Genomic DNA, 25,320 nt, shown 5'->3' with positions numbered 1-25,320 from the left:
GGCCTTCATCTGCTGAAAGTGTAGATTCAATGTGCTTTATGATTATAGAGAAATATACACTCATATTCAGAACCACAGTCTGGGGAAAGACAGAGAACAAAAAGATGTCTGTAGCTAAACATAGAGGGATACCAGAAGAGGGTGGGAACCAAGATTGGAAGATTAAAGAAAACCAATCACACCCCACAGGGCATTTAAGTGCAAAAAGACACATACATGTCCAAATTGAGAATTTAAACAGAAATCAACAAAGGATTGTCTATCCTTTATCTGGTTTGACAGAAGTAACATTTTAATGTTTGAAAATACAGACTAAAATTTGACTGCACTGATCAACTAATCTCAGTTTTGCTATAGTGTACCCCCACCTAACAGAGCACATATATAGATTACTTCAATTTGAAAATTTTGCTTATCCCATGCTCACTTCCAGGGAAGAGACTAAATATAAGACCTGCTTAATCATTCCAAAATTGGAATGTTCCTAGGGGAATAATGAGGAATGATGAAGAATTATTAACATGACCTTACAACACACATGTCCAGATGGACATATATACTCATCTGGATAATGAAAGACTGAGATAAATGTCAGCCAGATACCATCATTTCCAAGAGAAAACATATCATTACAACAAAGGACCAAAATTAAGTCTCTCTCAAATTCACAGATTTCCAAGGGGCTCTAAACTCAGCCAGCTGTTTGTGATTTTGATATTTAAGAAAATTTTTATGAACTTTTTATTTTTGTCTGTACTACTAAAATGAAGTCAATAGTCTATCATTCTGAAATGCTTTCTATGCGATCATCCGTATCACTTGTTTGTAAACTGGGCTCCAAGGAACCCCTTTACCATCCAGGCATAAAAGAGGAAGAGAGCAGCCCCCTACTCCTTAATAGCTTTCTTTTTATCTGTTTCTAGACACTAGGCTTTCACTTTAGACAATTTTTTTTAAGGGACAGCATCTTGCTATGTTGCCCAAGCTGGAATCAAGGGATCCTCCTGTTTAGCCTCCCACATAGCTGGGACTATTGGCATGTGCCAATGCACCTGCAATTGGCTTCACTTTAGATAATTTTTAAGATCTGAAAACCACGTGTCTCTATATCATTTATCAAAATGTAAAGTGACACAGGAGGAATGAAATACAAATCTTTGGTTTTTGGTTTTTTTTGTTTTGTTTTGTTTTTAAGACAGAATCTCTCTCTATTGCCCAGGCTGGGGAGTACAGTAGCATAATCTCGGCTAACCACAGCCTCCGCCTCCTGGGTTCAAACGATTCTCCTGTTTCAGCTTCCTGAGTAACTGGGATTACAGGCAAGTGCCACCACGCCCAGCTAATTTTTGTATTTTTAGTACAGATGGGGTTTCACCATGTTGGCCAGACTGGTCTCGAACTCCAGACCTCAGGTGATTTGGCCCGCCTCAGCCTCCCAAAGTGGTGGGACTACAGGCGTGAGCCAACGCGCCTGGCCTTGAAATATAAATCTTGTCAGATTTGCGGAATTCTAATCTCTATTATAGTTTACTAAACTCCAGTTCCTTCTACAATATCTTGATTTCTAAAAACAGGAAAGTAAAATCTTAGGAGATTATGATAACCACATTCTTCACCAGAAAGAAAAAGGTGCCTAACTGACAATTTATTAATAAGTTCCACATTCACAGATTCAACCAACTGTGGATAAAAAATATTTAGGAAAAAAAATTTTTAAATAAAAACATAATAGAAATTTTAAAATAATACAGTATGACAACTACTTACACTGTATTAGATATTATAAGTAATTTAGAGATTATTTAAAGTATATGGGAGGATGTGCACTGTTTATATGCAAATACTACGCCATTTTACATAATGAACAACCACGAATTTTGGTACTGGGGAGGGGGCATCTTTGAACAAATCACCTGTAGATATCAAGGGATGACTGTAATTAAAGAAGACACTGCACTCAAGAAGCCCATTTATGTAGTTCTAAAAGGTAAGAAGTATACCTGTTATACATCCTAATATGCTCTCAATAACACAGGCAATCATCTCAAGCAACACTGTTTGGTAAAAATGTTAAATTCTCAACCTTAATGTTTGCATTAACAAAGGGTGCAGCACTTAAATCCTAAGGTTCCATGTGAAATGTGAAATACTCATTTAATGATGAGGTTTCTACAAGAATGCAGCTCCTTTTGGCATCATGCCATAGTTCATTAAGAAGAGTGGCAGCACCTCACCTGTGCTCTGATTGTGAAAACAATACATAAATATATTACCAATAAAAATTTAAAAATATTATAATTTGCAAAGAGAAAAAACATGTCTGTTTAAATACCATTTAGATATTTGAGGCTGCGAGACAACTGATGGAAATGAAAAGTACAGAAAGTGGCTATACAAGAAAGAAGAGTTCAGTAGAGGTTAGTGAACAAATAGTGCCATCCATTACAGCTCACTCTGTCTTACCTGAGGAGGAGTAGGTGTGGACGTGGGTCTTCCTATGGGTGGAGTAGGATTTCTGCTGCCACCTCCAGACATAATCTCCTCTGTTATGTCTTTACCTCCCTGGTTTGGATCCCGAATTCTTATCTATAAGGTTAAATAAAATGGCATATGTACAGATGTGTGTCTGTGTAGCAAATTTATAGGCATATAAGTGAGTTAAAGGTGCAAACTGGGAAACCTGTCAAATATCAAAGGTGATAATCACCACATTTGACTTTATTTCAATCACAGATCCATCAGATAAATGTAGGCCATTAGCTCTGACATGAACTAATTAGAATAACAAGCTAAAATGGAACCTAGTTGGCTGGATTTCTAGGTCAAAAAGGCAAACTATTAATATTTATACTTGTTTTGTAAGAACCTGTCAGACTGATTTTATTTACCATATTTAACATACAAGTTTCATAAAATACTTTTAATATATGAAAGTTACTGCATAGATAAAAGTTCGTTTTTCTTTTCTTTTCTTTTTTTTTTTTTTGGAGACAGTCTAGCTCTATCACCCAGGCTGGAGTGCAGTGGCGCAATCTCGGCTCACTGCAACCTCCCCCACTCAGGTTCAAGCGATTCTTGTGCCTCAGCCTCCCGTGCTAGGTGAACCACGGCACCTGGCCTAGAATAAAGTTTTAAATGCTGTAAATGATTCTCTGAAGTTCTTTACCAAAATAAAAAATATAAATACCCTACGAGTTAGGAATAATTTATCCTGAAAACAACCTTATATACATATGTAATAATGCTACTGCAATCATGCCTTTTCCAGCAAAGACTGGAAAAAGGTTGATCGAGAACAGAATAGCTCAAAAATTATCATACGTCGGCCAGACGTGGTGGCTCACTCCTGTAATTCCAGTACTTTGGGAGGCTGAGGCAGGCGGATCATAAGGTCAGGAGATCGAGACCAGCCTGGCTAACACGATGAAACTCCGTCTCTACTAACAATACAAAAAATTAGCCAGGCGTGGTGGCACATGCCTGTAAGTCTCAGCTACTCAGGAGGCTGAGGCAGGAGAATCGCTTGAACCTGAGAGGCGGAGGTTGCAGTGAGCCAAGATCGCGCCACTGCACTCCAGCCTGGGCGACAGGCCAAGACTCCGTTTAAAAAAAAAAAAAAATTATCTTACGTCTTTACAATTAAATACTTAACAGCCAGTAAAAAGAATGAGGCAGATCTGGCCGGGCGCAGTGGCTCATGCCCGTAATCCCACCACTTTGGGAGGCGGAGGTGGGCAGATGACCTGAGGTCAGGAGTTTGAGACCAGCCTGGCCAACATGGTGAAACCCTGTCTCTACTAAAAATACAAAAATTAGCTGAGTGCGGTGGCAGGCGCCTGTAATCCCAGCTACTCGGGAGGTTGAGGCAGGAGAATCGCTTGAACCCAGGAAGCGGAGGTTGCAGTGAGCCGAGATCACGCCACTGCACTCCAGCCTGGGGGAAAAGAGCGAGACTTTGTCTCAAAAAAAAAAAAAAAAAAAGAATGAGGCAGATCTACATGAACTGACACAGAATAATCATTAAGATGTGCTGGTAGGTGAAAAAATGCAGTAAGCACAAAGTGTGTATGGTCTTATTTTAATTTTTTTAAAGGCTACCCTATGCTTAAAGATGTCAGTTGAACTGGTGCTGTAAAGGAGGTAAGTGTCTGCAACTAGGCATTCTATTCTAGGAGAGTGCTAAGATATAAAGGACCCGCTGTTGTTTATTACCACCATACCTTAATCAAGGCCGTCCATACTTCTTGAGAATTTCAAGGAATTCACTAATGAAACTACCTGGATCTGGACGCTTTTAGGGGAGTCCTTCAATTAAGACTTCTAATGCCAGCTATTGTTTAGGTATGGAAAATTATTTCTAATACAGTTTTAAGTATAGCTTTAATTCATTTATTCTACTTTCTTCTTTAGAAACATCCGTAACTACTGTCTTCCAGTTTCATTTCTTCTATTCAATTTTTCTGCATTCTGAGAGTGTTCTTCAAGTCCAACTTCTATCATGCTGATCCAACATTACCAAAGCATATAGTTTCTTGACTGTAGTGTCATGATACATTGTCATGTCCTGTTCATTATAATATATGCACCAGTAATTTGTTTCTAATAATCAAAACAAGTTTTAAACCTCAAAGTCTTGAACCTCATTATTACTTTCTTGTTTACTTGAGGTACAGTTCCACACTGTCGCCCAGGCTGGAGTACAGTGGCATGATCTCACTGCAACCTCCCCCTCCCAGTTTCAAGTGATCCTGGCACCTCAGCCTCCCGAGTAGCTGGAATTATAGGTGCGAGCCTCCACACCCAGCTAATTTTTGTATTTTTAGTAGAGATGGGTTTTTGCCATGATGGCCAGGTCTCGAACTCCTTACCTCAAGTGATCTACCCATCTCGGCCTCCAAAGTGCTGGGGTTACAGGTGTGAACCACTGTACCCAGCCTGAACCTCATTAATTTGTATTAAGTTACAGTAATTCAAGAGTATTGCTATAAATCACCCCACCTATCTTACCCGTGTGAATGTGGGAGTTTCTCTTGAATATAAAGATCACCCATTTTGTCTGTTCTGTTGTGAAAGGAATTGCAAGCCACTCTTCTACAATTTTTCTGCCATTTGACTTTTATATTACTACACTCCAATTCTCTTGGGCCTGCCTCATTAGACAAAGACAAAGCCCCTATAAATTATAAAAAACAATTGGAATACATTTTCTAAACTCTGTTTTTTGTTTCTTAAAAGATCTTTTTCACAGGAAGGATTTTTCTTGCTTTCCTTAATATCTCTGTTCTTTTTCTCTTGTGCTATTTTTTTCTGCGGTCAATTCATACTTGAATGGAGAGCTGATTAAGACTGGTGTTGGCCAGGCATGGTGGCTCATGCCAATAATCCCAGCACTTTGGGAGGCCAAGGTGGGCACATTGCTTGCGCTCAGGAGTTCGAGATCACCCTGGGCAACATGGCGAAATCCCACCTCTACTAAAATACAAAAATTAGCCGGGCCTGGTGGCTTATGCCTGTAGTCCCAACTACTTGGGAGGCTGAGGCATGAGAATCGCTTGAGCCCCGGAAGCAGAGGGTGCAGTTGAGCTGAGATCGTGCCACTGCACTCCAGCTTGGGCTACAGAGTGAGACTCCGTCTCAAAAAAAAAAAAAAAAACTGGTGTTAAAGGAGAGTCTAGATGTGAGAACTGAGCTTAAATTCCTCACACTGAGGAAAACCTTAGCCCAATAAACCCTCCCAGTTCTAAAGGTGGAGTACATGTTGTCATGTAGCAAACCTAGCTCAGTGAATAATTAAAGATGACATTATGCAAATGGTATGAACAACTTCTAATTACATGCCCATATAAATCCTCCAGGTCAAGTGCTATTAATATAAGGGAAGAATAAAAAAAAAAGGCACAGTAATTTGTGAATTGAGATGAATAATGACTATGTAAACTTATCTGATAAGTGAATAGATTTTAGATTTAAAATAAGAAAAAGTAATAAAAATCTCTTACAGTTTTTTTCTCTCTCTTGGCTGGAGGCGGCTGTTGCTGCGTAGGCACTATGATAGGTGCTGACTGGTACACTGGCTGACTTGGGTAAAAAGGCGTTCCTAAAAAGTTAGAAAAAATTAAATAGGCATTCAGTTATTTTGTCAAACACTACAGAACTCTCAATGACACTGTGTCTCTGCACAATCCCCTTAAAAGGGTAAAAACAAAAACACTAAGCATTCTTCATCTTTTTCCACTAGCTCTCCTCCAGTTACTGAAGTGGTCAAGAAATTATTCCCAAAATATGTAATGTCTTCAAACATTCACAAACATCCAATATGAAAACCACTAAATACCTGGTTCCTACAGATCCACACCACAGTTATCTTTCTAAAACATGGATCATGCTATAGTGTTGCTTTTAAAAAATATTAATCTGAGGCTCACCACATGCAACTGTGACTCTCACACAAGGGTGTATGTGTATGTTTGTTTATGGGTTTTGTCAGGGACAGAAGGGAATATATCTGACCATCTTGAAAAGTAGGGGTGATCTAATTCTTCTCCTTACTCATAGGGAACTACTGCCATAGGGAGGTACATAAAGAATTAGCAAATTTCCAAATACTGGGGTGGAAAAAAGGCTCAGAACATATGGTCTTAAGATAAAGTCCAGATACTTAGAATCCAGGTTCCAAACTACATTTTCTATCATTCTTGAATCTCACATCTTTGTTCTAGCTATAACCTACTCCTAACTCCTATCCTTTGAGTACACCAATCTCTTCAACTTTGACTATACTGCCCATCTGCCTGAAATTATCTTCTTCCCCCACTTCTTGTACTCCCAATGAGCTGTTTTTAACTTTCAAAATTTAAGACTATTATTATAATTACTATCAAGCCAAATTGTTTGGAGTAGAGGTGTGGAGAAGGGGTCAAATACTGGATGGTTTGAAGGTAGAGCCTATAGATTTGCTGATGAATTGGATACTGGTGTGAGAGAAAGAAGACTCAAGGAGAACTCTTTCAGTTTTATGCCTGAGCAAGTGAAAGAACAGAGGTACTACTTACTAAGATGAGGAACACTGAAGGAATAGAGTTTGGGGCAGAAAAATCAAGACTTCAATTTTAGACAGGTCAAGTTTCGGGTGCTTACCAGATCTTCAAATACAGATCAAGTAGTTAGAAAGTGACACAAATCTGGAGTCAGAGGATAGGTAGGAGTTACAGTTATCCATTTTGGAATTCACAGAATATAAACAACATTTAAACAAGAATAGATAACTCAGGAAATGAATACAGATAGAAAAAGAAGCCCAATGGTTAAATCTTGGGGCATTCCATGTCTATTAGAGGTCACAGAAATTGGGAAAACTCCAGCCAAAGAGATGAAAACCAAGGCAGTGGTTGAAATCGAGAAAATTATTCAAGAATGAGGGCTGTGCTTAACCACATCAAATGGTGCTGAAGAGGTCAAATAAGATTTTTCAAAGTACAAATCACCAGTGACCTTGACAAAAGTTGTTTGGGCAGAGAGGTGAAGAGTGTGAAGCCTGATTTGAGTGGGTTCTATAGTGAAAGAGAAGACAGAAAATGAAAACCATGAGTATAAATATTTTCCTTAAAAATTTTGCTGTAAAAGCAGAAAAACTGAGCTATAGCTGGACAAAAATACAGAATCAAAAAAGCTTTCCTTAATATGTCAATGAAACAGTGTGCCTATATACAGATGACACTAATCCAGCAGAGGAAGGGGGGAAAATTGTCAATGTGGGAAAGAAAGAATTGCTAGAGTAATAGCCTTAAATGGGTACAGGATGGGATCCAGTACACACATAAAAGATCGGCTTTTCATAGGAACATGGATAATTGATTCACCGTAACAAGAAGGAAAAAAATATGTACGAGGGTAGTTTACACAGGTAAAATCCTTGGTACTAAGCAAACAGTCAAATAAGGCTGGCCCACTTTCATTATCGCCATCAACATCCCCACTACCACCACAACACTTTTCAAGTGTAAAGTTGTTGGAAGCACCATGATTTGCAGTACCAGAATTCTGTAGGTATCAATCAGGTTTGCTGAATCAGATTTGGAAAAGATCTAAGCAGAGGGCATGACTATGATTTCAGTAAGTTCAATGTAAAAAGACCAAAAAAAAAAAAAAAATCTCAGTCATCCTCTAACAATGAGTAAACTATTCTCAAGGCAGAGCTCAAATTAGCAATTATGTGCTACTTTATTATGTCATTGGCTCAGAAATTAACTCAGAAAACAAATCCCCAAAATTGGTTTCAAATGCTGCCAGGCAAGCAACACAATCTGCTCACTTCACCATATTTTTTGAGGTAAGTGAAATAAGATCCAAAAGGTGATCTCTTTAAAAAAAAAAAAAAAAAAAAAAAACCTAGATTCTTCTCATGAAACATTTTTGAGCCTACATGATTGGGGAAGAGCCTGGTATATCACATTAATCCAATAAATATGGCAGAACAAGATAATCTCAATATAGTGGGATTAAATGCAATTAGCAAAACATTAAGTCTTCTTAACTGTGAACTCTAGCAGAGTAGAAAATCTGCCCTACCAAGTAATAGTATATTATTATAAATATATAATATTTGTAATAAGTTAGTCAGAAACATTTAAAAACATTTTTATTCTACTAGAAATGAGTAATTTTTGCATACCATTTATTAATTAGTTAAGTTAATTAATGTCTCTGGACCTCAGATTTCTTATGCATGGAATGAAGTACATTTGTATAGATCAAGGATCTGTCAACTACAGTCTAAGAGCCAAATCTAGTTCACCACTATTTATTTTTTTAAATAAATTTTATTGGAAGACACCCACGTACAGTAGTTTATCAACTGTCTATGGCTGATTTTACATCACAGTGGCACAGCTGAACAGCTGCAACAGAGACCATACAGCCTGCAAAACCTGAGATATTTACTATCTAGCCCTTTACTGAAAAAAAAGTTTACTGATCCCAATTCTAAATCAGTGGTTCCCAAACCTCAGTCTATATAAAAAGTGTCAATGATGTATTGCAAAATTAATACAATAACAATCATGAAATACAAACACACACACAGAGGTTTTTTTTTTTTTTATGTGAACCTTGGTTTGTATTTTTATTTTTATTTTATTTATTTATTTTTTTATTATACTTTAAGTTTTAGGGTACATGTGCACAACGTGCAGGTTAGTTACATATGTATACATGTGCCATGTTGGTGTGCTGCACCCATCAACTCGTCATTTAACATTAGGTATATCTCCTAATGCTATACCTCCCCCCTCCCCCCAACCCACAACATGCCCCGGTGTCACACAGAGGTTTAACAACTTAAAATTTGTATAAAGGACTGCTCCTATTTGATGATTTTTGTTGTTAAAACATGAAATGATACTGGCAGTAAATGGCAGTTTTCTTTAAAGGTCTTCTTGGCCAAATTATAAATTTAATACTCATGTATGTTTTCTACTTTATTTTACTCTACTTTTTATTCATTTTACTTGTCTATGATGTGAAACCACTGGTGTAGTCAATATTTAGATTTCTTCTCACTGTTTAAACCTAAGCACAATATCTAACAGGCTTACTATAAGAAACTGAATGGCAGGAAGAGTATCTTAACACCTGTATTCCACAAAATAACTAGCACACTGCCTGTCTTCTAAAAAAAATTCAAAACCTTGAATTTTCCATAGAAACAATAATAAACATGGCCAGGCGCAATGGCTCATGCCTATAATCCTAGCACTTTGGGAGGCCAAGGCAGGCAGAATGCCTGAGCTCAGGAGTTCCAGACCAGCCTTGGTACACGGTGAAACACCATCTCTACTAAAGTACAAAAAATTATGTATCATAAATTATGATTCATTCCAAAAATAGACTATGTAGCTTTTAAAAGAAATGAGAGAAGTTCTATAGATAATGAAATAGAAAGATGCCCATGAATATAGTATGAGAGGAAAACAATAACCAGGAAGTTTTATTACTTACACTACTATAAATATTCCACGTTAATTTGAGTTAAAAAAACTTGTTAAATATAAATGAAACAAAAATACGTATCAAACTGTTAAATGTTATTTCTTTAAAGGGTGGGAAGGGAGAGAAACTGGATATTTCAACTTTATGCACTCTATATTATTTAAAATTTTTTTTTTTTTTAGATAGAGTCTCGCTCTGTCACCCAGGTTGGAGTGCAGTGGCATGATCTCTGCCCACTGCAACCTCCACCTCCTGGGTTCAAGCAGTTCTTCTGCCTCAGCCTCCCGAGTAGCTGGGATTACAGGCGCCCGCCACCACACCCTGCTAATTTTTGTATTTTAAGTAGAGACGGGGTTTCATCATGTTGACCAGGCTGGTTTAGAACTCCTGACCTCAGGTGATCCACCCACCTTGGTCTCCCAAAGTGCTGGGATTACAGGCATGAGCCACCACGACCGGCCTATTTAAATTTTTATCATTAATTTAGTTACTTTCATAATGAAATAAATTATTTTAAGATTGTTTTTCTAATATTAAGAAAACTAGAGAAACAATATTTTAATCTAGATGATAAACTGCCCACTTGATGTCTACTGGATCTGCATGAGAATTTACTGGGGAAGAAAGCATATCTATGAAAGGGAACAGACATCAATAATATCTGAGATACAATTATACCTCAACATACTGCTTTTTCATAAAAATGAATAAAAATAGTATATATCTAATAGAAATAAAGCCAAAATGCTATAATATTGTATATTCAAATCTGCACAGTATGTCCCTACTAGTAAATTCATCATTATTGTCTCTATATATATTGTACAATAGTATTAAAAGCAGTAAAGAGGGCTGGCACAGACTTACAGCAGGAAATTTAATGATAACATTTTCTGAGTAAAGTGATTGGCATAATCGCTAAGTAAAAAGCAGATTACAATTCAGTAAGACATCTTTAAAAATGATGTTGTAAATTAGAAGACTAATTGTATTCCCTTTGCAACACAGAAATTAAAGGGAGATACTGTCCATTTCAGCATGTTTATGCTGATTAATAATCCCATCGCTTTCTAATAAAAAAATTCTAGATAGTAACAACCATTGTCACTCTCAAAAATAATTACTTGCATTTAAGTTTTCAGAATAAGGACCTAGAATAAAGGCACTAGAATTACATAAAAATGGTGACAAAGGTAAGTCCAAGGATTACACAAGGAATACTTTAACAGCACTTGCAATATGCTGTCAAAAATTGGGTGATATATATATATTGTGTAACTTTTAAACTCACATATATGTAACACATTATTGTTCTGAAAATATCAAATTTCATAGTAATGATACAACTTAATAAAGCTGAGTTAAATAAACATATTTGAGACATTTAGTGAGGTTATATAAAATGTAGTATTAATCCCTTATCTGCAATTTCAGTTACCTGCAGTCAACCACGTTCTGAAAATACTAAACAAAAGATTCCAGAAATTAACAATTCATAAGATTTAAATTGCAAGCCATTCTGAATAGCATGATAAAATCTTGCACTGTCCTGCTTCATGTCACCAGGGATGTGAATCATCCCTTTACCCAGTGTATCCATGTTGTATATGCTACATGCCAATTAGTCACTTAGCAGCCCTTTTATCAGATCAAAAAAAAAAAAAAAAACCCCCATGGTATGTATACGGTACTATCTGAGGTTTCAGACGCCCACTGGGGGTCTTGGAGTGTATTCCCTGAGGATAAGTGAACGGTATTGCGTATCACTTTGAAACAGCAGTTTCCCAAGACAATATCAACCAAGGTAACAGAAAACTTTTCCCTTCTCTAAAAGAAGTAAAGCCACGTAACATTTGGTTGCTCTGCCTACTTCACCTCAAAACTGAAAAAAAAAACCTTCTTGGGCTACTTGAATCAAATCAATTCTGCTGTAATCTTAACTAAGACAATCCCAATTTTAGGAAACTGGTTAATGGATAAGTTATCATGTTATATTAAGATTATTTAATAAGTTTTTGCTTTGTTAGTAATATAACAGATCAATGCTTACTGAATCTCAAAACTTAATTTTTCTAGTATCTACTAATTTTATCCCTTATTATTCACCTTCCATGGAATAAGAGAAATGTAATATTTCTCTTACATTTACAATAAAGTAAAAATTTATTGAATGAAATAAGTAATTTTTATCATTTTTAGTTCAGCATTGGCGCATATGCCAATAATCTTGGCAACCCAGCTCTCTCTAAATTAAAAACACTTTTAATTTTTCAAGGCATTTTCATTGGAACTAATACCCAAAACCTCCCCCATGCCATAGATCTTATCACAATTTTGCAGAGAATCACAGGTTCACTGAGTTATATTTAGTTATGGCATGTATATTCTCCAAGTGCCTGCCAGTCACTGTTCTAGGGGCTGGGGATATAGCAGTGAACAAAACAAAAATCTCTACTTTCATGGAAATTGCATTCTAGTAAGAAAGACATTAACAAAATCTTTAAGGTGTAAGGTGGTGGGAAATGTTTGGAGAAAAAGAAATTGTGAAAGGAGGATAAGGTATATTCATGCCATTGGCAAAAATCCAGTAAAAATCTAGGTAACAGTGAACTGGTGGAAGATGTCAGAGCTCTGAAACATGATTCTTTCCAGTAGAATTATCAGCTTGTAAAGAAGGTGTCATTAACTAAATATATTTCTATAATACTTCTCTTGTAAGCCACTCTCTAAAAAGTAACTTTTCTCTTTTTTTTTTTTTTTTTTTTGAGACAGAGTCTCGCTCTGTCACCCAGGCTGAATGCAGTGGCTCGATCTCGGCTCACTACAAGCTCCGCCTCCTGGGTTCAAGCCATTCTGCTGCCTCAGCTTCCCGAGTATCTGGGACTACAGGCACCCGCCACCATGGCCGGCTAATTTTTTGTATTTTTAGTAGAGACGGGGTTTCACCATGTTAGCCTGGATGGTCTCAATCTCCTCACCCGCCTCGGCCTCCTGAAGTGCTGGGATTACAGGCGTGAGCCACCGCACCCAGCCAAAAAATTACTTTTAAAGCTGGGCAGAGTGGCATGTGCCAGTAGTTCCAGCTACTTGGGAAGCTAAGGCAGGATGATCACTTGAGCCCAGGAGTTTAAGACCAGCCTGACTAACGTAATGAGACTCCCATTTCTGGAAGAAAAAAAAAAGTAGCTTTCAAGAAAGAACTGTTAGCAGCATGTTATTTAAAAATCCTTCTTACCACTAAACCTCATTGTGTAAACTGACCCACCAAGCAACAAAATTAAATAAACACAAAAAACTGGCAGAAATGTCTTGACTTTTCCTACTTACCATAAGCATTGGGGAAGTCCCCAGGTCCTGGTCCAGGATAAAAAGGACCCGGCCCAGGTGGTTGAACTGGATATTGTTGTGGGGGCCCAACATAAGGAGGGCCACTATGACGGTACTAGAAAAGAGAAAGTATGAATATTTATAAATAATATGGTATCTGGGGGCAAAAAACATAATAAAATAATAAGAAAGTAGCTTACTACAGAAAGTAAAGTTCTCTGTGTAAGAGAATCATTTAAATGAGGTAAAGCGATTGGGTCAAACACATTAAAAATGCTTGCTTGCCATCAAGATACAATGAGAATGAAGAGAAAGGTGCAGCTTAGTAAAGCCATACAACATATCAGTGCACAGGCAGACATCAGCTCACTGTAAAATAATCTCAGGCTGGTAACTTTTCAATGACATTAAAGGATTTCAGGAACAGCATAATCATTGAGTCCATTTTAGAGCAGTTGGTTGTGGCAAAGGGATGGGAGAAAGCAAGTAGATAAAAACAATTTATCATTTTAAAAAATTTTAAGTAAACAGATGTAGAAATATCTTCACACAGCATAATGAAAAATCACAAAAGGGCTAGATTTGTAACCAACAAAACAGTTCACACGTCACCAAAAACTAATACCACAATTCATCCACCCAGCTCCCTCTGATGAGAATCTGGGTTAATTCCCACTCTATTGCTGGACCACCTAGGCCTCAAAGATACTTTACCTGTGGTATACAGTACTGAGGCCCCTGGGGCACTGGGTACGGCATGGGCAGATGGTTAACCATCATGATGTGCTGATTAGCCTGGTACACTGCAGTGGGTGTCTGTGCACCAGGACGAATGGAAGGACTGCTGTTCGGGATGGTAGCTCTAGGAGGCTGTATTTGAGGCCTCTGGAAAAACTGGGAAGGGGAGAAAAAAAAAATTTTTTTTTTTTTTTTTTTTTTTTTTAAACAAAGGGGAATATATAAATTTTAGTCTCCTTTTCTTCACTAATAAAAATCTGGTCAACTTGAATTACAAATACAATATGCATAAAAAGAATAAATTACCTATTGCTGGGTTCCCAAAAATATACCACACTAGGGCAAGCTCTTATCAGTATCATCACATATTTGAAAACAGTAGGGCGGTTTCGACCCGACTGTATATATACAGTATGTGTATATGCATACATATATGCATATACACATACTGTATATATACATACATACATATATGTATAATAAAGTATAACAAAAGGGGTAGCTGATATTGATATTTCTCTATTATATAAAAGAACTGATTCTGATAAAGAGTAAGTGGTTCATTATCAACTCATTAAAAATTAAAAGTAGCCTCCTAAAAGACTGCTGCTCAAGTAATTTATAAAATACTTAGATGAACAAGGAATCTCTTTGATCATAAAATATTTACCCAGTCCATCAGGGTCAAGCTAAATTAAACCATCTGTAGGGCTGTCACATGCTGAACTAAGCAGTTTTTTTCCTCTCCAAAAGGTGGCACAATCCCATACCAAACTGAGCCTTCTAGAATAGTTTGCAATAAAAGTGGACAATCTAGACAGGCCTAAGAATGGTCCGGAATCAGCAGAGTTCAAATTTCTCAAAATGGCAACCAGTACCTGTAGTTATTTATAATTTTCACTGCAGGATTAAAAGCCTTGAAACAATATACCAATAGTAAATTTCCAATGTGAATGTATCCATTCATTAGCAATCAATCTCAATGTAATAATAATAAGCAGACTGAGTTATAAAGAGGCCATGCAGAACCAGTAGTTTGTTACCTGGATAGGTCTGAATCCTCCCTTCAAATATGAAGCAAGAAAGCAGCAGGAAACAGAAAGAAAGCCAATGGAAAAGCTTACAGATCAGTTGGAAGGGACAGGACATAGCATGCAGCTCAACAAAAATATCTTTCTATTTAGTAATAATAGGAGAAGAAAGAAGACTAGAAAATCAGAATGACAGTTCTTCACTTGAGAATTTAACCACACATAGAATCAAAGAATCAAGTTACATTTAATTGAAATCCAGTGGCAAAAATCCTCGATGATTATTAATAGCCACAAGTTATAGCAGTGTGCAAGGAAATGTCTGCTTGGTGGCACAAGTACAGTTGTGACTACTGGTTCCTACTCTTGGATCTCATGATCACCCATTTCATGATCTGGCATTGTCTAGCATCTCTGTGATCTACTTGCCATCTGTGTCATTTGTTATTTTTATAAAAGTCCTAAGAAATAAACTTTTCAATATATATCAGACTCTTAATGACAGAGACTTGCTTGCTCTTTTTAACTAATCAGGTATACAAGAGGGCACTTATAGCTCTAAAATGGAGAACTATAATAACAATCTTAAAATGTGGTCTTGCACCAAAATAAATAAAGCAGCAAAATATTCGTTGCTATCAGTCCAAATAAAGCCAAGCTTCAACCTTTGGGCCCACTCTGGTCTTATTTTGTCCTACTCTTAGGTGTCAAACTACCCACAGATGGTATAAGTAACTTGATCTTGTGCTCAAAAGGAAGAACTGGGATCTAGTGTCCAAGGCTCATCCCCATTCAGCCTTCCTACCCCATGGCAAAGATGGCCCTAAAGAAATTAAGTCACAGAAAAACAACAGCCAGAAAGGTATAGCAAGAGAATGGAATAAATGGGGGAAACCAAGGAGGCAGGCCAGAGAGAGTAGGTGATGGAGATGAAAAGAAAGCACAGGAGGCAAAGTTGGTAACATAGGAACCTGGGATGCAATACAACTACAGGAACCATCTTATAGTTATCTCCACTGACACAGTTTTGGTGACAACATTTTTTTGTTGGCTGCTAACAGGAACAATAAAGCAGTAAACCTCCCATTACTGGACTGCATTTCTCGTAATTACAAAGCAAACAGAATCTATTATGCATCAATGCATGTGATCTGTAAACAACATTTCAGGAACAAACTTAAGTATTTTTATAATGTAGTTAATATCAGGAGCCACAAGAATGATACAAGCCTCAAGTAGAGAAGAGTCATTATCTGTTCAACTTACTGGGCATTGCTAAATAACACAGGCAGAGGGTAAAAATCTTAATACTGAAAGATCCTTTGAAATCAACTGTAGAGGGTAGCCCAGCCAAGATAAAGGGCGTATCAAATGAACACAGGTGATCATCTATTATGGTAACATTATCATCAAATAATGTCAAAATACTCCTATGTTGCCTGAAGAAATATGGTGTTACGGGGTGGTAAGGAAAGGAGAAAGAAAACAAATCCATTAACTTATGCAGAGTAAGAAAAATAGATACGGGCAATGTTTTCCAAAAATTTTAACAGTCTCTATGTGAAATATTTTCTTACCACTATTTTCCAGCTGTTCTGATAAAACTTTTAACCAGCCTGTCCAGAATACCTGAGGTTACATCTTATTCAATGAGGTTTCTGAACAGTATGAAACTAATTTCCTCAGTAACTTTGAAGTAAAAACAGTGTTTCTAATGATATTCCTAATATTAACATATAGCTGAACCAAAAAGCCACTAAATATGTGGTTATATTGATATACTAATATATATATATTTTTTTTGTGGGAGATGGAGTCTTGCTCTGTCGGCCAGGCTGGAGTGCAGTGGCTGATCTTGGTTCACTGCAACCTCCACCTCCTGGGTTCAAGCGATTCTCCTGCCTCAGCCTCCTGACTAGCTGGGACTATGGGCGCCCACCACCACGCCTGGCTAATTTTTGCATTTTTAGTAGAGACGGGGTTTCACCATATTGGCCAGGCTGGTCTCAAATACCTGACCTTGTGATCCGCCCACCTTGGCCTCCCCCAAAGTGCTGGGATTACAAGCATGAGCCACTGCGCCCAGCCAACATACTAATTTTTATACACTAAGAATTCAGCTTTGAAGCTAAAGAGAAATGTATTTATAAAGCACCAACCTAAGCATTATATATATACATACACTTTTTTTTTTTTTTTGAGACGGAGTCTTGCTCTGTTGCCCAGGCTGGAGTGCAGTGGCGTGAACTTGGCTCACTGCAACCTCCACCTCCCGGGTTCAAGCAATTCTCCTGCCTCAGCCTCCTGAGTAGCTGGGACTACAGCCACATGCCACCACGCCCAGCTAATTTTTGTATTTTTAGTACAGACAGGGTTTCACTGTGTTAGCCAAGATGGTCTCGATCTCCTGACCTCATGATCCGCCCACCTGGGCCTCCCAAAGTGCTGGGATTACAGGCGTGAGCCACCGTGCCCAGTCAACATATATGTTAACTCATGCTCACAAATGACCTTGAAGGCAAGTACTATTATTAACAGGTCATAAGATATATGTAAAAACTGAGGAACAGGGAGATTAAATAACTTGCTGAAAGCCTCCCCCATCTGTAACTAAAACACAGTCAGATTATAGGCATGTACTTTTAACTGTTACACATATTACCTCTCATGAAATGGAATACCCCCATATTTTCAAATAAACCAGCAGAAATCTTTTCTTTACAAACACTGAAGGGATGTAGCAGGATCTTTATCCAACTATACTAACGCATGGTATGTCCCTCAATCATAACTGATTCCTGGTAAGAAAAATTTTCCATCAAGTTACTTCACAAAACACATGCTTACTCAAGAAAACAAATTTCTTCTACCTACACAACTCAAATTCTCTATCTCCCAAAAAGTGACTGAAACTCGTTCATATACTAAAAGTGTATCCTTGGCATACCATTTTACAGACTTACTTTTGCTCAACTTCACTGCATTAATACTTTTTACAACAATAGTCTATCTGGAGCTTGTGTTCTCCACTTAAAAGTACAGGATCACTTACACACACACACACGTGCACCAGAAGAGATTCTAGAAAAGCCGTAATGACCAGAAATGCAAAAAAAAAAAAAAAATCTCCTTTTTGTACTCCTTCCAAACCATTCAATTACAAATGCATAATTAGATTTAATAGTAATGCAAGAAATTCAGATTCTCAGTTGAGCAAGTATAGCAGTAAACCATAGGTTATTAAAAGGAATATATACATGGGCTTTCCCAAACTGCTTGCAATCCTTCAAATTTCTTTTCTTCTCAACTGAGTGATGAACAATCATTAAGAGTCAAACTCTCCTGAATGGAAGGAGCCATTTAGTCTCACCATCTACCTAAAGTCTGAATATCTTTTACAATATACCACTAGGGATATGAAACTTTAGCAACTTAAGATACAAATTCTTTTCATAATTAAATGGAGTTCTAATACTGTAAAACTGTTCCTTCTGCTGGCCCCCAATTTTTCTCCCTGTATCACCTATCCACTTGTCTCGTGTCCATCCCTAAAACCACACAGAAGTCAAATCCTTCTCCATCAGCGACAGACCACTAAGTTATGTGAACATTGTCATTACTGCCAATTTTCACACTACTATTTTTTGTTTCAAGCCAATTATATATAACCCTCTCTCTAGCATCCTGTCCCTCCAACCAAGATTTTTAATTCCCAAATGAGCTTGATCTTTTCTTTCAATCTTGTTCCAACACAAAGTTATCGAGGTGGGGTTTGCCCAGAATGTACCTGGCACTCACTAAAAAAAACATTTGTTGCTGAGTGAAAGGGCAATATACCTCTCTTATTCCTGCCAGCTCCAATTCCATTAATGAAACCAAGAATCACAGGAGCACTTTTGTCAACCATATTTTACTACTGATTGGTACTGACACTCATTTAAAGCATTTAAATCCTCTTTATACATAACCTGGCTAAATAAGCCATGTTCTTCACTTCAGTGTGTACTCTTACAATTGTGTTTTGAAGCTCATATAGAGGATTTTGTAGTTTGTAACTCTGAAAATTTATCTGGCTAAACAAGCCATCATTTCAGATTGTACCGACTGCATGACACTGTCAAACTACAGGATCATTAGAAAACCTGACCCATCCTGGCTAACAAGGTGAAACCCCGTCTCCACTAAAAAAATACAAAAAAATTAGCTGGGCGTGGTGGTGCACACCTGTAGTCCCAGCTACTCAGGAGGCTGAAGCAGGAGGATGGCATGAACCCGGGAGGCAGAGCTTGCAGCGAGCCGAGATCGCGCCACTGCACTCCAGCCTGGGCGACAGAGGGAGACTCGGTCTCAAAAAAAAAAAAAAAAAAAAGGAAAACCTGACATAAATGTCACTTATCCAAGTAACTGATAAAAATGCTGCAAAGAGCTAGGCAGAGAAAAGAGAGCCATGCACAACATAAAATTCACCTTCTAAACTTCATTTCAATCTGTTTTACTTCTTTCATCTTTCAAGGATTTATTATTAATACACCAGAAGGATGGCAGAGGACGGTGAAAACTCTCATTTGAGGTAGTATTTTGGGCAGATCCAACAAGATAGGATACTTTTAAAACAGAGGCTGAATTTAGCATACTTATAATTGTTTACTTTCTCAGAAACACTCTAGAAGCCAGAATAAAAAACGTTTCCTCTCAAAAAATCCTTCTAAAGATGCAATAATTCATATCATTACCCAAAGCTTCCTCATCAAAAACGTCTAACAAATGGTGTTTGAACGTGCTGTTAATTATGAAATATCGTTTTTCATGACTTTGCTCAGTGAAAGTATGAAAAGACAAAAACACCTCTAACAAATTATATAACAGAAATTCTCTGAAAAACATCTTTTCATTTTCAGCAACTAGAAAAATCCTATTTAATCACATTAGATATTCCCATGTGGGGAAAAGTTCTGAGTACAAGCATACCTCATTTTATTCTGCTTTGCTTTATTGTGCATTATAGATATTACATTCTTTACAAATTGAAAGTTTGTGAAATCCTTGTGTTGAGAAAATCTATCAGCACCATTTTTCCAACAGCATGTGCTCATTTCGTGTTTGTCACATTTTGGTAATTCTCCCAATATTTCAATTTTTTCATTATTATTATATCTGTTACGGTGATGTGTGATCACTAACCTTTTATGTTATCATTGTAACTGGGAGTGCCATGAACTGCACCCATAGAAGACAGCAAACTTAAGAAAGTTGTGTGTGTTCTAACTGCTCCACCTACTGTCTGTTGTCCTCTGCCGCTCCCATCTTTCTCCTCTCCTTCCTATTCAGCAGACACAATAATATTGAAGTTAGGCCATTATATGGAAATTAATAACTGAACAGTGGCCTCTATGTGGTCTTGTGCCACATCCCTCACTTTAAATAAAAACTATAAATGACTAAACTTAGTGAGGAAGGCATGTTAAAAGCTGAGATAGGCTGAAAGCTACTTCAAAAGCCAAGTTGTAAATGCAAAGAGTAAGTTCTTGGAGGAAATTTAAAGTGCTACTCCAGTGAACACACATGATAAAGCAAAACAGTCTTATTGCTGATATGGAGAAAGAGCAATTTGGATAGAAGATCAAACCAGCCACAACATTCCCTTAAGCCAAAATGTAATCCAAAGCAAAGTCCTAACTCTCATTTCAATTCTATGAAGGCTAAGAGAGGTAAGAAAGCTATAGAAGAAAAGTTTGAAGCTAGCAAAGGTTAGCTCATGAGGTTTAATGAAAGCAGCTGTCTCCGTAACATGAAAGTGCAAGGTGAAGCAGCAAGTACTTATGGAGAAACTGCTTCAAGTTATCCAGAAGATCCAGCCAAGAAAACTGATGAAAGTGCCTACACTAAACACATGATTTTCAGTGTAGATGAAACAGCCATCTATTGAAACAAGATGTCATACATTGACTTCTCTCTAGCTAGGACTTTCATAGCTAGTGAGAAGTCAATGCCTGGCATCAAAGCTTCAAAGCTTCAACAGGCTGACTCTACTGTTAGGGGATAATGTAGCTGGTGACTTTAATTTGAAGCCAATACTAATTTACTATCCGGAAAATCCTAGGGCCCTTAAGAATTATGCTAAATCTACTCAGACTATGCCCTATAAATAAAACAACAAAGCCAGAATGATAGCACATCTGTTTGCAGCATGGTTTGCTGGCTATTTTAAGGCCACTGTAGAGAGCTTAGATTCCTTTCAAAATATTACTGCTTACTGGGAAAACACCTAGTCACCCAAGAGCTCTGAGGGAGATGTATACAGAGATTAATGTTGCTTTCATGCCTGCTAACACAACATCCACTCTGCAGCCTATGGATCAAGGAGTAGTTTTGATTTTCAAGCCTTATTATTTAAGCAGTATATTTTGTAAGGCTACAGCTGCCATACATACTGATTTCTCTGATGGTTCTGGGCAAACTACATTAAAAACTTCCTGGAAAGGATTCACCATTGCTGATGCCATTAAGAACATTACTGAGTGCAGTGGTGTACGACTGGAGTCCCAGCTACTTAGGAGGCTGAGGTTGGAGGATTGTTCTAGCCCAAGTTTGAGGCTAGCCCAGGTAACATAGTGAGACCCTATTCCCCCAAAAAGAGAGGAGAGGAGGGGAGGGGAGGGGGGGGAGGGGAGGACAGGACAGGAGAGGAGAGGGGAGGTGAGAAGAGATTTCTGATTCATGGGAGAAGGCCAAAATGTCAACATTAACAAGCATTTGGAAGAAGCTGATTCCAATACTCATGGATTACTATGAGGGATTCAAGACTTCAGTGGAAGAAGTAAGTGCTGATACGGTGGAAATGGCAAAAGAACTAGAATTAGAAGTAGCGCCTGGGCTGGGCACAGCGGCTCACGCTTGTAATCCCAACACTTCGGAAAGTGGAGGCGGGTGGATCACCTGAGGTCAGGAGTTCGAGACCAGCCTGCCCAACATGGTGAAACCCCATCTCTACTAATACAAAAAATTAGCTGGGCATGGTGGCAGACGCCTGTAATCCCAGCTACTCAGGAGGGTAAGCCAGGATAATCACTTGAACCTGGGAGGTGGAGGTTGCAGTGAGCCGAGATCACGCCACTGCACTGCAGCCTGGATAACAAGAGCAAAACTCCATCTCAAAAAAAAAAAAAAAAAAAAAGTAGAGCCTGAAGATATGACTGACTTTATCATGATAATCTCATGATAAAACTTGAACAAATGAGGACTGGCTTCATATGGAGGAGCAAAACAAAAGTGATTTCCTGAGATGGAATCTACTCCCAGTAAGGAGCTGTGAACATTGTTGAAAGGACAACAAAAGATTTAGAATATTACATAAACCTAGTTGATAAAGCAGCAGCAGAGTTTGAGATTGACTCCAATGATAAAAGAAGTTCTACTTTGCATAAAATGCTGTTAAACAGCATCACATGCTGCAGAGAAATCTTTCATGAAATAAAGAGTCCATTGGCTGGGTGCAGTAGCTCACACCTGTAATCCCAGCACTTTGGGAGGCTGACACGGGCGCATCACTTGAGGTCAGGAGTTTAAGACCACTCTGGCCAATATGGTGAAACCTCAGCTCTACTAAAAATACAAAAAATTAGCCGGATGTGGTGGCATGTGCCTATAGTCCTAGCTACTCAGGAGGCTGATGCAGGAGAACTGCTTGAACCCAGGAGGTGGAGGTTGCAGTGAGCAGAGATTATGCCACTGCACTCCAGCATGGGTGACAGAGCAAGACTCCATCTCAAAAACAAACAAATAAATAAAGAAAAAGAAGAGTCCATTAATGTGACAAACTTTGTCTTATTTCAAGAAATTGCCACAGCCATCTCAATCCTCAGCAACCACTACCCTGATCAGTCAGCACCCATCTACATTGAAGACACTTCACCAGCAAAAAGATTACAACTCACTGAAGACTCAGATAATCATTAGCATTTTTTAGCCAGAAAGTATTTAATTACCGGCCGGGTGCGGTGGCACACATCTGTAATCCCAGCACTTTAGGAGGCTGAGGTGGGTGGATCACGAGGTCAGGAGTTCAAGACCAGCCTGGCCAACATGGTGAAACCCCGTCTCTACCAGAAATACAAAAATTAGCCATTGTAGTGGCACGTGCCTGTAATCTCAGCTACTTGGGAGGCTGAGGCAGAATTGCTTGAACCCGGGAGGCAGAGGCTGCGGTGAGCTGAGATTGCGCCACTGTACTCCAGCCTGGGCGACAGAGCAAGACTCCATCTCAAAAAAAAAGAGAAAGTATTCAATTACTATATGTACATCATTTTCTTACACATAATTCTACTGTTCAGTTAGTAGACTACAGCACAGTGGAAACATAACATATATACACTGGGAAACCAAAAAATTCACATGACTTGCTTTATTGCAGTATTTGCTTGATTGTCGTGGTCTGAAACCAAGTCTGCAATATCTCCGAGGCATGCCTGTATTTATTAACTTGCAAAGCAATACAAAATATGCTTCAGTATATAGGTCAGCCTACTAGAAGATGAAAAACTAACATCTGCAATTAGAAATTTCCTTGGTGAATATCTTTTAAAAGTCTAAAGTACTCTTGAAGAACAGTGCTATGATTTGCTGGCAAGTTATAAAGGGACAAGCTTTAAAGAGTCCACATAATGGGACATCACTCAGGTGTCAATTTGATAATCTGTTGATCCATGGTAATTTATAATGCAGATTATCCATTCTAAATTTTTTCTATATTTCCCTGCATGTGGTCAATATTACATAATTTAGGTTTCACTAAGAATCGGGATATGGAAGCCCTAGAGCTGAGTTGTTCAATACAGTAGCCACAAGCCATACTTAACTACTTATAGTAAAAATTCAGTTCCGGGTCAAGCACAGTGGCTCACGCCTTTAATCCCAGCACTTTGGGAGGCTAAGATGGGCGGATCGCTTGAGGTCAGGAGCTCAAGACTGGCCTGACAAACATGGCAAAATCCTGACAAAAATTAGTAGGGCATGGTAGCTCACACCTGTAGTTCCAGCTACTCAGGAGGCGGAGGCACAAAAATCACTTGAACCTGGGAGGAGGAGGTTGCAGAGAGCTGAGATCGTGCCACTGCACTCCAGCCTAGGTGACAGAGTGAGACTCTGTCTCATTTAAAAAAAAAAAAAAAAATTCAGTTATTTAGCTGCATTAGCCACATTTAAAGTGCTCTATAGCCATGTATATAGCTAGTAGAGCTACAGCAGTGAAAAGCACAAGTACAGAACATTTTCATCATCATAGAAATTCTATTACACAGTGCTACCCTAGAGGTTTATGTCAGGAACAGGAGGTGTTCTGTCAGATCATAAGGGAGAGTCTTGGAAATAAGCATCCTTATAAAATACTTCACTCATGCTAAAAAATAGCTTGGGAAAAGGGGAAAAGCAGGCGGTCTCGCTGCTAAAGGAAACTGACACTTACGAAGGACTTACTACATTTCAGACACTGTGATGGGCAGGTACTTTATCCTCACAACACCCACAGGAAATATATGCAGTTATTATACCATCTCAGTATTATATCATTTATGAGCATATTTTACCCATTTTGAAGATCAGAAATCTGAGGCCCAAAGATAATTTGTAGTGACGCTGAAATTGAATCCCAGTTTTACCGACTCCCAACATATATTTTCTTCACTATTTATGCTGCTACTATACAACTCCTTGTGAATGAGATATCAGATAAAACCACCCATCATTCACTTGTATCAAGCTCCAAAAAACAAAGAGTTCATAAGATCATAATTTAAGATGTCATAAGGTCGTATAGATGCTTGAGATGGCTTGCTATTCATATCCATTTAACTCTGTTGTGCCAGGTCTGGCCCATTTATTTTACTTTCCAAATCTAATAAATTGCCTATAGTAACACAAATATATCTCGACTAGGAATATGACACCACAAACTTTCAGTAAAGAAACCTTTAGGGATCATAATGAAAAAGAAATCTACATAAATCAGCTGTTCTTTTCAAAAGTTTCTTTTTCACAAAAAGAACCAAACCACAAGAGGAAAACACGCACAATTTCAATGCTTGCCACCAAGTAAGACATTTCTTGATGGCACATACTCCTCCTCCTCCTCCTCCTCCTGCTGACAGCGTACGCTGGTTTTATGAAGCTCATTATTTGTTTACGCTAAATCCCACTGCTTTGAATACAGCATATTTTTCAGCATTTGTGAAAAGTATGTGAA

The 25,320-nt window shown here is 38.1% G+C and overlaps 1 protein-coding gene across 39 annotated transcripts in view; it reads right to left on the bottom strand.

Moving 5' to 3' along the window:
* Window positions 1-25,320, bottom strand: part of EIF4G3 (eukaryotic translation initiation factor 4 gamma 3) — a 366,672-nt gene that overhangs the window by 156,263 nt on the left and 185,089 nt on the right. For 17 of the 39 annotated variants that reach the window (XR_010138524.1, XR_010138525.1, XM_063719654.1 and 14 more), the window contains 4 exons: window positions 14,029-14,208; window positions 13,315-13,429; window positions 6,000-6,097; window positions 2,464-2,586 (listed from right to left, as the gene is read on the bottom strand). Coding sequence is in view for 37 of the 39 variants with exons in the window: in XM_063719654.1 (XP_063575724.1) it covers window positions 2,464-2,586; window positions 6,000-6,097; window positions 13,315-13,429; window positions 14,029-14,208 (516 nt within the window). In the remaining 2 variants the exon portion in view is untranslated. Of the gene's footprint in view, window positions 1-2,463; window positions 2,587-5,999; window positions 6,098-13,314; window positions 13,430-14,028; window positions 14,209-15,095; window positions 15,117-25,320 lie in introns of all 39 variants that reach the window. The other 22 variants (XM_063719739.1, XM_063719647.1, XM_063719688.1 and 19 more) reach the window with 2 other exon arrangements.

This window comes from Pongo abelii, chromosome 1 (assembly GCF_028885655.2).
Source record: "Pongo abelii isolate AG06213 chromosome 1, NHGRI_mPonAbe1-v2.0_pri, whole genome shotgun sequence".
Taxonomy (NCBI): domain Eukaryota; kingdom Metazoa; phylum Chordata; class Mammalia; order Primates; family Hominidae; genus Pongo; species Pongo abelii.
This window is presented reverse-complemented; position numbering and strand designations above follow the sequence as displayed.